Source organism: Aspergillus caelatus (assembly GCF_009193585.1).
Source record: "Aspergillus caelatus strain CBS 763.97 unplaced genomic scaffold BDV27scaffold_78, whole genome shotgun sequence".
NCBI lineage: Eukaryota > Fungi > Ascomycota > Eurotiomycetes > Eurotiales > Aspergillaceae > Aspergillus > Aspergillus caelatus.
The window spans coordinates 47,962-61,196 of record NW_022475341.1 but is presented as its reverse complement, the minus strand read 5'-3'; the positions used below and the strand labels follow the sequence as shown (position 1 = coordinate 61,196).

Genomic DNA, 13,235 nt, shown 5'->3' with positions numbered 1-13,235 from the left:
GCGTGAGTCTTCTGGAATTGAGTAAGAAGCCTACTACGCAGATACTCCAATAAATGAGCATATAGTATGAAAATAAGGCCATATTCTTGGCTAAATCTGTTTGATTGCTTGTTGTGCTAGTACCTACTACTCCGTAAACCATCCCTGATACCTTGATATGGTGTAGTACCTAGTGATGAACTAGTCTAAACTAAGGATAGCTGAAGCTCAAACCAGTAACTAACCGGCGCCTTCCTATTTGCTTCCCCAAAACCCGAACACGGCCGGCGGGACGGATGAGTCAGCATGGCATCACGTGCGGGCGGCACGAAATCTTCTTCCAACGTCTCGCCGCCTACCTCTCCTCGTTACAGGCAAAGGCTGAGCACAGCCAGTTTCCCCGACCAGCACGGAAAGTCGCGAAAGCCCCGTCCCCTCCATCTCCATTTCATCCATACAGGCCTTCCACGCGCCCTTTTCAGCGCGACCCCTCCATTTGGGGTCTCCATCACCCATTTAGCATCGCGTTGGGCCACTCCCCCTTCCCTTATTACTGATTCTTTCCGGTCGGTCGCCTACCGCCCTGTATCTTCCCACCCCAAAACATCACGAAACTTGTCGCCAAGGTCCAGATACAGGCCGCTATCAGTCGCATCCATCGATACAAGGCGCCCACTTCTCCTCCACGTCTGTAAATTGGCGCGCTTCATCGCCCTATAGCTGCGAATTATCGTTCACTCTTACCACTCTCGTTTTCCACGTGTTATCCTAGCTGCTTGGTCGCGGGTTTTGTCGCATCTAGGTCAACTCCAACGTGTTTACTCCGCCTATGAACAGTAAAACCACGCGCTAAATCATGGCTTCCCTCCAGTCAGCACCAAACATGGCGACTGGGAACATGAGCCTGCCGCCAAATTTGACACAGCAGCATATTCAAGAGGTGTTCCAGGTACGTCGCCTTGCCATATTTTCGCGCTGGGCTCCTAACCCCTACTTGTTCTTTTGTTTTCTTTGTTCCTCTCCTCTATCAATTGTCTTTGGCAATGTCTACTTCAATTGATCCCTCTGACAGCCGCATAGAAGTACAAGCAGATGCAAGAGCAAGGTGTCCGCCATGATGACCCCGAATTCCTGAAAGCCCAGCACCTTCTTTCGGCCGTTCAGCGACAGCAATTTTTCCAGAAGCAAAGACAAGTTGCACAGCAGCAGCTCCAGGCGCAACAACGTCAACAAATCAATGGTGCCGGCCCAGACTCTGCCGCCGCCAATGGTGTCAATGGTAAGCCTGCCACTCTGAACATTTCCACGTGTACTGGCTAGAATCTTTATCTAACCTTGTCATTGGCAATCCAGGTCGGACGAACTCTGTGTCTTCTGGTACCAGTGCCGTTCAGGATGGCACTTCCACCCAAGCAGGTAGTCAGCAGCAAGCCCTAGGACAGGTTGCGTCTCAGAAAGGAGCGCCTGTTGCTAGTGGTAGTTTTTCGGCTGAGCAGCTGGCCACGCTTAGAAATCAGATCGTCGCTTTCAAGTGGCTATCAAAGAATCTCTCAATCCCACCTCGTGTTCAGGAGCAACTGTTCGCATCTAAAAAACAGCAAACCCCGGGCCCCTCAGACAATGTGACAGCAGCAGAGAACGTCTTGGTAGGCGTGTCTCAAAACAAGACAGAGCAGCCTGCTAGTGCGACAGAGACTTCCCCCCAATCTAAAGATTTTTATGAAACATTTCAATCGCCCTATGATTCTGTTCCTAAAACCATCAGCTTTTCCGACCACGCTTCCCGCGCATATCGTACGCGCATTCCTGCCTTGATGCCACCCGGTATTGATCTGGAACAAGTGCGCGAGGAAAGAGAGCTGGTTCTGTATAATAAAATCAACGCCAGGAAAGCGGAATTGGCCGAGCTGCCTGCTAATATAGGCGTATGGGATACAAGCCGAAGCGATACCGCAACAGGTGATGACTCGTTGAAGTTGAAGGCCCTCATTGAATACAAGATGCTCAATCTCCTTCCAAAGCAACGGATGTTCCGAAAACAGATACAGAACGAAATGTTTCACTTCGATAATCTAGGAATGACCGCGAACCGCTCTAATCATCGCCGTATGAAGAAGCAGTCATTGCGTGAGGCTAGGATTACCGAGAAGTTAGAGAAACAACAGCGTGATGCTCGTGAGACCAGGGAGAAGAGGAAACAATACGATCAACTTCAAGCCATCCTTAACCATGGTGCTGAGCTGCAGAATGCTGCAAACCAACAGCGCACTCGTATGCAGAAACTGGGTCGTATGATGCTTCAACACCACCAGCACATGGAGCGTGAGGAGCAGAAGCGTGTCGAGCGTACTGCCAAGCAACGTCTCCAGGCTCTTAAGGCTAACGATGAGGAGACCTACTTGAAACTTTTGGGACAGGCCAAAGATTCACGTATCTCTCATCTGCTCAAACAGACCGACAATTTCCTTAAACAGCTTGCTGCTTCGGTTAGAGAACAACAACGTAGCCTGGCAGAACGATATGGCGAGGATGATCAGTTCTACGACGAAGAAGAAGAGGAGGAAGAAGATGTTGGGTCCGGAACTGACGACGAAACCGGCGGAAGACGCAAAATTGATTACTATGCTGTCGCCCATAGAATTAAAGAAGCTGTCCTTGAGCAGCCTTCTATCCTCGTTGGCGGCACGCTCAAGGAGTACCAGATGAAGGGACTGCAATGGATGATTTCACTTTATAACAACAACCTTAATGGTATTTTGGCAGACGAGATGGGTCTAGGAAAGACCATTCAGACCATTAGTTTGATCACCTACATTATTGAAAAGAAGAAGAACAATGGCCCGTTCCTTGTCATTGTGCCTCTCAGTACCCTCACCAACTGGAACTTGGAGTTTGAGAAATGGGCCCCGTCCGTTGCGAGAGTTGTCTACAAGGGTCCTCCGAATGCGCGTAAGCAGCAGCAGCAGCAGATTCGTTGGGGAAACTTCCAGGTTTTATTGACTACATACGAATACATTATCAAAGATCGACCGATTTTGAGCAAGGTCAAGTGGAACCATATGATCGTCGATGAGGGCCACCGCATGAAAAACACGCAGTCTAAGCTGAGCAGTACTCTATCACAGTACTATACCAGCCGCTATCGTTTGATTCTGACCGGTACTCCCTTGCAAAACAATTTGCCAGAATTGTGGGCACTTCTGAATTTCGTTTTGCCGAACATCTTCAAATCTGTGAAATCGTTCGATGAGTGGTTCAATACCCCATTCGCCAACACTGGTGGCCAGGATCGAATGGAGCTGTCTGAAGAAGAACAGCTGCTGGTCATTCGCCGTCTGCACAAGGTTCTTCGTCCCTTCTTGCTCAGACGTCTCAAGAAGGATGTCGAGAAAGATCTACCAGATAAGCAAGAAAGGGTCATCAAGTGCCGTTTCTCTGCCTTGCAGGCCAAGCTGTACAAGCAACTTGTTACGCATAACAAAATGGCTGTTAGCGATGGAAAGGGAGGCAAGACTGGTATGCGCGGTCTGAGCAACATGTTGATGCAGCTGAGAAAACTTTGCAACCATCCTTTCGTCTTTGAGCCTGTAGAGGATCAAATGAACCCTGGGCGAGGGACCAACGATCTACTTTGGCGTACGGCAGGTAAATTCGAACTTTTGGACAGAATCCTGCCCAAGTTCCGGGCCACTGGTCACCGCGTCTTGATGTTCTTCCAAATGACCCAGATCATGAACATCATGGAGGATTTCCTGCGCCTTCGTGGAATGAAGTATCTCCGTCTTGACGGTTCCACCAAGTCTGACGATCGCTCTGATCTCCTGAAACTTTTCAACGCCGAGAATTCGGAGTACTTCTGCTTCTTACTCTCCACACGTGCGGGTGGTCTCGGTCTTAACCTTCAGTCGGCAGACACTGTCATCATCTTCGATTCCGACTGGAACCCCCACCAAGATCTACAAGCCCAAGACCGTGCGCATCGTATTGGTCAAAAGAATGAAGTTCGTATTCTTCGTTTGATTAGCTCCAATTCCGTTGAAGAGAAGATCCTTGAACGTGCGCAGTTCAAGCTCGACATGGATGGCAAAGTCATTCAGGCAGGAAAGTTCGACAACAAGTCTACTAATGAAGAACGAGAAGCCTTACTACGGACACTCCTCGAAACCGCCGAGGCCGCTGATCAGATCAATGAACAGGAGGAAATGGATGATGATGATTTGAATGATATCATGGCAAGGTCTGATGAAGAGCTGGTTGTATTCCAGCGCCTCGACAAGGAGAGACCAACAAGAGATCCTTACGGACCTGGCCACCCGCTGCCACGCTTGATGTGCGAGGATGAACTTCCAGAAATTTATGTCTCTGAGGAGAACCCTGTTACGGATGAAGTCGAGGTTGAGATGGCTGGTCGCGGCGCACGTGAGCGCAAGGTTACTCGGTACGACGATGGTCTCACTGAGGAGCAATGGCTTATGGCTGTGGATGCCGACGATGACACAATCGAAGATGCCATCGCCAGAAAAGAGGCCAGAGTTGAGCGTCGCCGTGTCAACAAGGAGCGACGTCAACGGAAGACGGGTGTCGATTCTTCGCCTGAGCCGTCTCGTGAAAGCTCTGAAACACCACAGCCGAAGAAGCGGGGTCGCAGAGGCCCTGCGCCGAAACGCAAGGCAGAAGAGCTTGTGGAAGAGACCCCTCAGCCGAAACGTAAGAGGGGTAGGCAGGCTAAGCCTGTGGAGACCTTGAGCCCAGAGGATCGCGCTATCCTGCAACGCATACTCAACAATACATATCAAGCGTTGATGGACATGGAGCAGGAGTTACCAGCAGATTCTTCGGATAGCGAAGACGGACCAGTGACCCGGTCCATAATTGAGCCATTCATGAAGCCACCCCCGAAGTCGCAATATCCCGACTACTACATGATCATCCAGAGTCCGATTGCTATGGAAATGATTCGAAAGAAGATTAATCGTGATGAATACCAAAATTTGAAGGACTTCAGGAATGATATTCATCTCCTCTGTCAAAATGCTCGAACTTATAATGAAGACGGCAGCATCCTGTTCCAAGATGCCAATGATATCGAGGTAGGTCGCCGCGTTGATGGATTATATGAGTGAACTAGTACTGACGTTGATTAGGCAAAATGCCTGAGTGAACTGAAGAGAGAGACCGAGGGCTACCCGCAATTCGCCAACTATGACGACCAGGGAGCGCCTGCTGGTCAAGATCAGTCCCTCGCAGCAACCCCGAGCGTTGAGACTCCTAGCGCTGTCACTACCCCCGGCCAACCGAAGCTAAAGCTTACATTCAACAGTGGTAATCGGGACAGCACAGGAGCCGCCAACGGAACCCCACAGACTGGAACAACTGAGGAGTGACCTTTGCATAAACCTTTCGTCCTGGATTGCTTGACTCTGTTCATTACGTACGGGAGAAACTCTCCCCTACAACGCACTTTTGCTATTTTGATCTTTTCTTGACATGTACCCATCCGGCTTTGGACGGCGTTATGTGACTTGGTGATGGATGATGGTTGATGGCGCATGCTCTGCTCTATTGAAGACGAGCGATTGATTTCAATTTATGGTTTTCTTTTCGTTTACTTTTATATTTAACCCCGCCTTCTTCTCCTGTGTACTCAGTGGTCGATAAAATGATCAGATACAGATTTTGTCTTCTCACTTTGTGTTGTCTATTACCTTTGCCTGTCGTGCAGGGATGTTATCACCTTCCCATCACTAGAGAGACTTGACTTACCCTTCCAAATTTTGTCTCAGACGATGATGAGATCGGTTGTAATTTGGATTCTTTTTCGTTTTACCTTTCAGATTTGTGTTTTATCCTACCAGCGACCATGGTAGTCGTACATCTACATATAGTTGTACTAATGGGCAATTGAATGTACTGTACTGGAATGAAAAGAGCGCGCAAAATGTAAAATCGTGCTTGCCAAGTGATTTAATGAATTACCAGTCCGACCGACATCGGGAGTGACCGACCCTAAATCTTATCGTGGCACAGCCCATGCATTAGTCCCGTCTATAAACAGTTACATTGGCATCCGGGCTCCCCCTTCCAACAATGAGTTCGGTTCCCAAGCCCTCCGCCTGAATTTGCTGCCCTCGCAACACTATGATAATGCATAATAGGAAAACGAAAGCATCCAGGTCAAGAACAGGGTGTCAAACTTGCAAGTTGGTTTCTCCTCCTCCCAACCGAAGAGGGCCTTTGTCTGCCCGTCGCATCAATGTTCATGCACCACTGACCGTACCCCCAGGATACGGCATGTCAAGTGCGGTGAGGAGAAGCCGGAGTGCCTCCAGTGTAAGAACTCTGGCCGGAAATGTGATGGTTACAACACTTCCTCTCAGGACCAACTACCCACGAAAGTAGTACATCGTCAATCGCGCCCTGCCTGGACAATGGTGAGCCCTGACCATCGTCTAATCCTCCGTCCGGGAACCAGGGAAGAGCGACAGTATGTAGAATTGTTCTGCTCGCAGACGTCACGGGCTCTTTCTGGCTTCTTCAGCCCTCAGCTATGGAATTTTCAACTACCGCAGCTCAGCCAGTCGGAGCCGACTATTAGACATGCTATCGCTGCACTCGGCGCTGCCCATGAGCGGTCCATCTTGAATCCTTCAGCAGAAAACGCGGGGGTTACGGAGCAATTCATACTTCAGCAGTATAATAAATCCATTCAATATCTGATGGAGCACCTCACCGCGCCAAAATCCCAGTCGGTTGACTTGTTGCTGGTCACATGTGGTTTATTTGTATGCCTAGAAATCGTGCGAGGGAACAATAAACAGGCGTTCAACCACCTGGCAGCAGGGGCGACCATTCTCCACAGACGGGGCCATTTTGCTAAGACAACTCCCCAGTCCATGGATATTGATAGGGAGCTATCCCACTTATTCTTTCGGTTAAATATGCAGCTATCTCTCTTTGGACGCCCATTAGTCCCCCTCACCATTGGTCATAAAGGCACACAGCCTCCTTCCGCAGAGGGAAAGGTCTCGTTCTCCACCATTGAAGAAGCCAGACACTGCCTGGACGGGCTAATGAACAAGGCCTTGGGATTCGTGCGTCTAAGTCTTCAGAACCCGACACCAAGTGATGCTACAAGAATACAACAGAGACAGAAACAACAAGATATAAAGGAGGAGTTCGATGCTTGGGCAATGGCACTAAACAAGATGATGGCGCGGAGAGGGAACTCCAAAACGTTGGATAAGCGTGGACCGCTTACACTCAGACTTCATCATCAAGTCTCGCTGATATGGCTGCAAGCTTGTTTCGCAACGGACCAGATGGGCTTCGACAACTTCCGTTCAAATTTTGAAACAATCGTCCGTCTTGCGGAGGAAGTAGTTCGCCTGGGCCCTGATCAGGAAAAGCCGTCTCCCGTGAATGGGTTTTCCCTCGAATCTGGAATAACTCCCCCGTTGTGGTTCACGGCGGTGAAGTGTCGTGATCCCATCATTCGACGAAAAGCTATCCAGATTTTATCAGATTATCGTAAAAGGGAGGGGATGTGGGACATGGGGCTCTTTTTTAAAGTAGCTGAGTTGGTCTTGGAGTCAGAAGAGGCCGAGCTATCCTCTTTGCCCATTGAGAAAAGAGTGCCTGAAGACCGGCAACGCATATATGACCCAATATTGCCTGAAGAAATTGTGGCGAGTCCGTGTCAGGTCATACTGCTGTCGAGACCCGATGGGGTGGACGGGGGTTGGCACACGCGGACCACATACATTAGTTGGACGTCATAAAAAGGACGAGTCTCACTTGACAACAGACGATCAAACCAGATGCAGCACGATGCACTTAGCATTATATGCCGCGTACCCTATGCTCAACATACAGAGCACAAAGTACACACCACCGAGTCGTAGGGCTATAGCAAGAGAAGCGGTAAGACCATCTGGCGCTGGCAATCAGACTGATCTTTCTGGAAATATGAACGGATCCCCAAGCCAGGTGCAAACCTAGATTTTGCTTTGTTTTCAGCCGCTTTATGCCCTTATTTTGACTAGATGGAGGTTATCTGACCAGCTCCTAACAAGCGGAGATGCACCTATCCACAATGAGTCTATTCCGTCAAACTGGGACGGCCAAGGCGGCACGAAACAGGAATACTATCTGCACTACTTGTTTACTTCGCTCTCAAGAGTTGCCGATATCAGTCGATCGTGAAATCTTAGTTGGTCGGCAACTATGTATCGTTCGCTCCTTTTACCTCTCTTCCCCCGCGGGTGACTGCCTAACCAATCTTTAACAATCAACAGTTCAACGCAGCCAAAGATAGATTCCGAATACGCTTTATTGAGGATATTCTCTCTATTATTGGGTTCTAAAATCCAGTGCGTAAAGATAATGTGACCTCACTGGCTCTCCGGATATTCCCAGTCAAAGACCTGACTCCATTCTTCCAGCACTACTACTTTTCACTATTGAATACAAAGGCCTATAACTAGTATTCGAACAGCTGATATATATACCATGCTCCGTATCATTGACTGTATTCCTTTTCCTGATTGAGATATCTGTCGTTGAGTACGTTCCCGAGCTGCAAGGAGCAGCCAACAATCTTCAGCGTAAGGCACCAGGGATGGAAGATCTTATTGACTACCGGTGCTGAGAGGAAGTGAAAGTGGTAGGGTAGCAATCCACTTGTTTAGACTCCCCAGGCACTGTAAGTTAAAGCCTAAATTGTTCACTCGTGAGTGGCGGTCGCATCTATTCGTCCGAAGGCAAGGATATAACCGCTGTCGGTTGACGAGGTTAAAACAACACCCTTCTCCCTCTGTCTTTGACAAAGTGATGACTTAAATTTACCTCTCATACTTCATCCTTAGCTTATTCACTTGGTGCAGCTTGCATCATTGCAGCAACTATTGATGTTGCCCTTGAGCAAGCAGTTAAGTCAAAATGCACGGAAACAGTTCAGCGAGTTTTACTCCCCGATGAGCGAGTTCAACTGCTCTGTTATAACAGTCACAGACGACGGCGTGGGGCTGAAAGTCACGCAATAGCTCAATGGCTGACAATGTGTCAGAATCGATCATGGCAGCTTACAATCTGACGGAGTTGACCGATGAGAGTGTTCATTTCTATCCTACGGGGCTGTAGACTTCGAAGCGAATTTCATCCCGTGCCGTTATTCCGAGTTCTCTTACAGGAACCACCGCAAGGAAGTGGACGATGAACTGTCCGTACCATAGCTCCGCGGAAAGTCGAGAGAATGCCTGACTTGGATGGCCGTAGATGGCATTTACAGGGGTGGGCTTTCTCTTTTTGAAGTCGGTGATACAGATACAGTGACTGCCGTATCTTCGAGGGGCGGGTTGTCTCTTCCTAGACTTTGAGTTTACGCTCGATGAATGTTGGAGATTTGAGTTCCTTGGGATATGCTCGGTCATATAGAAACATTTCCATCCAAAACAAAGATCGTGTATAGGCTCAATCCATAAATCATCGCTGAGGAGAAAATTATCACCCAAGGCATAGCAGTACTTTAAAAGTTATATGGAGTGATAACTGGAACATTCTACCTGTTTACGGACGCTTTAGGGCTTCCCGTAAAATCCCCTATCTCGCGCGCTGAACGCAACAGCCTGAGGCTGCCGGTATTAGTCATCGCAAGTGTACGGTATGACAGGACAATACAGGTACAGTACCGAGGTGTAACACCAACACCATGGAAAATTGCGTACTAATGCTTCTGAGAAACCCCCTAAGATGCAGGTGCAAAGGTGCAGTCTCCGGCAGTAGCATAAGCCTTACATGTGCGCAACTGCTAAAATCGACGAGTAAAGATGAAACCCTAGTGGCTTAGCCTGGTCACGTCATTCGTGTATCGGAAGAACGCCTCCAGTTTTCTCGACGTCATGACCAATCACGTGACACACCGCACCGTCGTCATGGCGGTCATTGCGCTCCGTAACCGCCAGATCGTCCTTTCGGAGTCTCACTTCCTCAGCTAGATAACGACCCGTCTTTTCTCTTCTTCAACTTCTCCGTCAGCCTCCATCCAACCCCGAGAGTTAGCCTCAATCGACAAATCAGTTCAATTCCTTTAAAAATAAGCAAGAATGGCTACCTTCCAGGATCGTGCTCAGCACGCTATCGCTCAGCTTGACAAGGAGGTGAGTCCTTGTTTGTGCGTGTTGATATTCGTATGAGAGAAATGCGTTGGCATTGATTGCTTGTGCCGAGGGGGATAACAATGATTCTGTGTTGATAATTTGACTTTGGACTTCTTCAACTAAATTCATCTGGTGGAACTGGCAGCAATTGACCGCTGCTTGTCTTTTTGTTTTCCTATTTTATTTTTTTTTCTTTGTATTCGGATCTCGCGAGGAAGGCTAATCAAAACATTTCTTGTGTGTGTGTGTTTCCGCAGCTCTCCAAGTACCCTGTCCTCAACAACCTTGAGCGTCAGACCTCCGTTCCCAAGGTCTACGTGATCCTGGGCCTGGTCGGTGTTTACACCTTCCTGGTGTTCTTCAACATCGCCGGTGAATTCCTTGTTAACCTGGCCGGCTTCATCATCCCTGGCTACTACTCACTCAACGCATTGTTCACCGCTGGCAAGGCCGATGACACACAGGTACGTTTTAATTCTCATCTGACCCTAGGCGCTGATCGAATAAGCTGACTCTTCGTGATTCCTGTAGTGGTTGACGGTATGTTCTTGTGATCTTGTTTTCCCTCTGATCTATACCGCTTTGCACCTAGGCCGTGTTCCGAGCACGTGACAGGTTTCCTCGTATGAATCGGCATGACTGATTGACATGTGAATCGGATAGTACTGGGTTGTTTACGCCTTCTTCGCCGTCGTTGAGAGTGCTGTCTATGCTCCTTACTGGTTCCGTAAGTAGTGCCTTTCTGTTCTTCAGTTACGGTGGCTTTGTTGGGAACAATGTGCTGATCTTCAATTTAACTAGCCTTCTACTACATCTTCAAGTTCGGTCTCGTTCTCTGGATGGCTCTCCCCCAGACCAAGTAAGCTTTCATTTTCTTTTCTTCTATGAACTCGATCATGAACCTGAGCTGACCCGATTTTCTAGCGGTGCCCAAGTCGTCTTCCACTCTTTCATTCAGCCCGTCTTTGGCCGCTTCTTCTCTGGCGGAAACACCTCGGCCAACCTCCGCGCCCAGGCTGATGCTGCTACCAAGGCCCAGTAAACAGACCGTATAAGGTGATACGGCATTCGCGGCGTGTTCTGCGTTGCTATGAGCCAGGTTGGTCTTGGTGTTTTGGTACTTGAAAATAAAGAAACCAGTGAAGATTCGCTGGCGCGGAAAAAAGTGTCAGGTGAGAAGGCACTTCGACCTGAGTCAGATGGTTTTGGGTCATTCTAGCTGTTTTGGTATTTTGTCATGATTAGTAGAATTGCTTGATTTGTTTTGCGTGTTGGGTGAGACGCGGGGAACCACGCCCTCTTTCCACGAACGCGGGTATAGTTGTATTTGATGCGATGATGCCACTTTGTTAATCTGACGCACCATTTGATTTGTTTCAATTCCGGGTCCTTCCCCGCAAGATGTGTTAGCATCCGTGCTTGTTGAATCTCGAACAGTACAAGGATTATGAGCCAGTGGAACGTAAAAATACACGGGAAGACAGGTTGCAAAAAACCCCCAGCGTCGGAGCATGAAATTAACATCGAACCGTTACTCCACAACTCCGGATATACAGATAAGGATGCAAGCTGCGCATATCTTTGGAGAAAGAGAAGAAGAGAAAAGAGGAAAAGAACAGGCACTGCGACCCAGCGAAACCTTACAAATGTAATGATTTTTTAAATCAGTATAGTCCAAAACGATTCTGCCAGCCATCTGACCGGGGGTTTAGGACAATCCTGTAAGGAAATGGGTTGGAATCGCTTGTCGTGATGGGCGGAATATGATCCTTTTCTCGGTTGACTACGGCGAGAATCTTCAAGGCTGCCTTTTGAAGCATATTCTCCATCGCCTTGCGCACTTTGGCGCGTTCTACATGAGCAGTCAGCACTGACATGCATTCGTACAAGCTGCAGAACGCCATGTATGGGGCGATTTTTCGGTGGCAAATGCATACCTGATTCTGTTCGTGGAGTGGCGATTGTCACATCCAGATTCCACACCTCCCAACATACTTCTTCCTCGCCTTTTCCAGCAAGTCCGCCAAACCAGATTCCGGAGCGCCTGCGCTTCTTCTCGTAGAACTCTACTGCGATCCGACCGCGCACACCGCCGCCCCCTTCATGGGCACTAGCGGCAGACGAGGAGTGCTGGCGGACTAGGGCGCTGATACGCGACTCAATCAGAGTCTCAAGGTCTTCATCGTTAATAGCGGGGAGAGTAAAGTCTAGGACATCAAAGGTAGTCGGTCGGATAGAGGGAAAGTAACGGTGAAAGAAGATTAGGTTGAGAACACCTATAGGAGAGGGGGTGTCAGTTACGTATACCAGAAGAGTTATTAACGAACAAGCTAGATCTAAAAAATGTTTGAATAGAATAATGTACCTTTTAAGACGTCCCGGACGGTGGTGGTGTCTGCAAAGATCTCCAGGAAGTACTCCGGAGGGGTTTTGCGGGGCTCCATAACGTAACGCGTTCGTGTTGGGGATGCGAGAGATGGATCTGAAACGAACGGTGGGGATCCCGTTCCCTTTTACTGCTCTATGGATTTGATAGCAAGTTTCCGATGACGACCCAGCTACCGCAGCGAGCTGGGCCGTAAAAACGGTGCGATGTCACCGTTCTTCACGGGGGTTTCGGGCAGTTGAGGAGTGGCGGAGAAGATGACAATGTCGAATGCTGGGGGTGTAAAGGCGTAAGAGTGCTGTCTAGATTTGTATGGGTTGTATGAGATACTTGACTGTGATGTTCACGGAGGATGCATGATTCTCTAGGGATATTTCTGGTAGGTCAACCAGCAGAGGAGAGCGACATGGGTATGTAGACGAAAAGAAGAGTTGAAGAGAATGAACCAGTGGATCAGGAGGGAGACGGTGACCATTCCGGCGGAGGAGGTTGCCCCTCGCCGATAGTGACGGAAAGATAACGGTGCCTTAACTCTTTTGGAGTACGGAGTACCTGAGCGTTACTCAATTTGACCCTACCTACAATGAATTTGTGTTAAAATGAATAAGGTAAAATTATACAATAAATGTAGATGAACCACTTCAGAATTTATAGATGATATACATATATTTATTGATTTATTTATATTAGATTATATTGACGCTTGATGTAAAAGG

At 48.5% G+C, this 13,235-nt stretch overlaps 4 protein-coding genes across 4 annotated transcripts; 3 read left to right on the top strand and 1 right to left on the bottom strand.

The window, feature by feature from the left end:
• The first annotated feature begins 667 nt into the window (after positions 1–667).
• Positions 668–5,616, top strand: BDV27DRAFT_108684 (putative RSC complex subunit (Sth1)). Its single transcript, XM_032064460.1, has 4 exons — positions 668–928; positions 1,060–1,258; positions 1,333–5,069; positions 5,124–5,616. Exons 1-4 carry the CDS (start codon positions 836–838, stop codon positions 5,361–5,363), a joined length of 4,269 nt encoding a protein of 1,422 aa, XP_031928038.1. The 5' UTR covers positions 668–835; the 3' UTR covers positions 5,364–5,616.
• A 465-nt stretch (positions 5,617–6,081) lies between these two features.
• On the top strand, positions 6,082–7,907 carry BDV27DRAFT_108679 (uncharacterized protein). The gene is made up of 2 exons (XM_032064459.1): positions 6,082–6,179; positions 6,263–7,907. Exons 1-2 carry the CDS (start codon positions 6,118–6,120, stop codon positions 7,755–7,757), a joined length of 1,557 nt encoding a protein of 518 aa, XP_031928037.1. The 5' UTR covers positions 6,082–6,117; the 3' UTR covers positions 7,758–7,907.
• A 2,042-nt stretch (positions 7,908–9,949) lies between these two features.
• On the top strand, positions 9,950–11,262 carry yop1 (putative membrane biogenesis protein (Yop1)). The gene is made up of 6 exons (XM_032064457.1): positions 9,950–10,133; positions 10,391–10,597; positions 10,665–10,673; positions 10,797–10,860; positions 10,935–10,992; positions 11,058–11,262. Exons 1-6 carry the CDS (start codon positions 10,080–10,082, stop codon positions 11,173–11,175), a joined length of 510 nt encoding a protein of 169 aa, XP_031928036.1. The 5' UTR covers positions 9,950–10,079; the 3' UTR covers positions 11,176–11,262.
• Positions 11,263–11,486: 224 nt separating this feature from the next.
• Positions 11,487–13,143, bottom strand: BDV27DRAFT_108661 (autophagy-related protein 101). The gene is made up of 3 exons (XM_032064458.1): positions 12,499–13,143; positions 12,071–12,409; positions 11,487–11,985 (listed from the first exon to the last, which is right to left on the bottom strand). The coding sequence occupies exons 1-3, from the start codon at positions 12,575–12,577 to the stop codon at positions 11,798–11,800; spliced, it is 606 nt and encodes a 201-aa protein (XP_031928035.1). The 5' UTR covers positions 12,578–13,143; the 3' UTR covers positions 11,487–11,797.
• Positions 13,144–13,235: the final 92 nt, after the last annotated feature.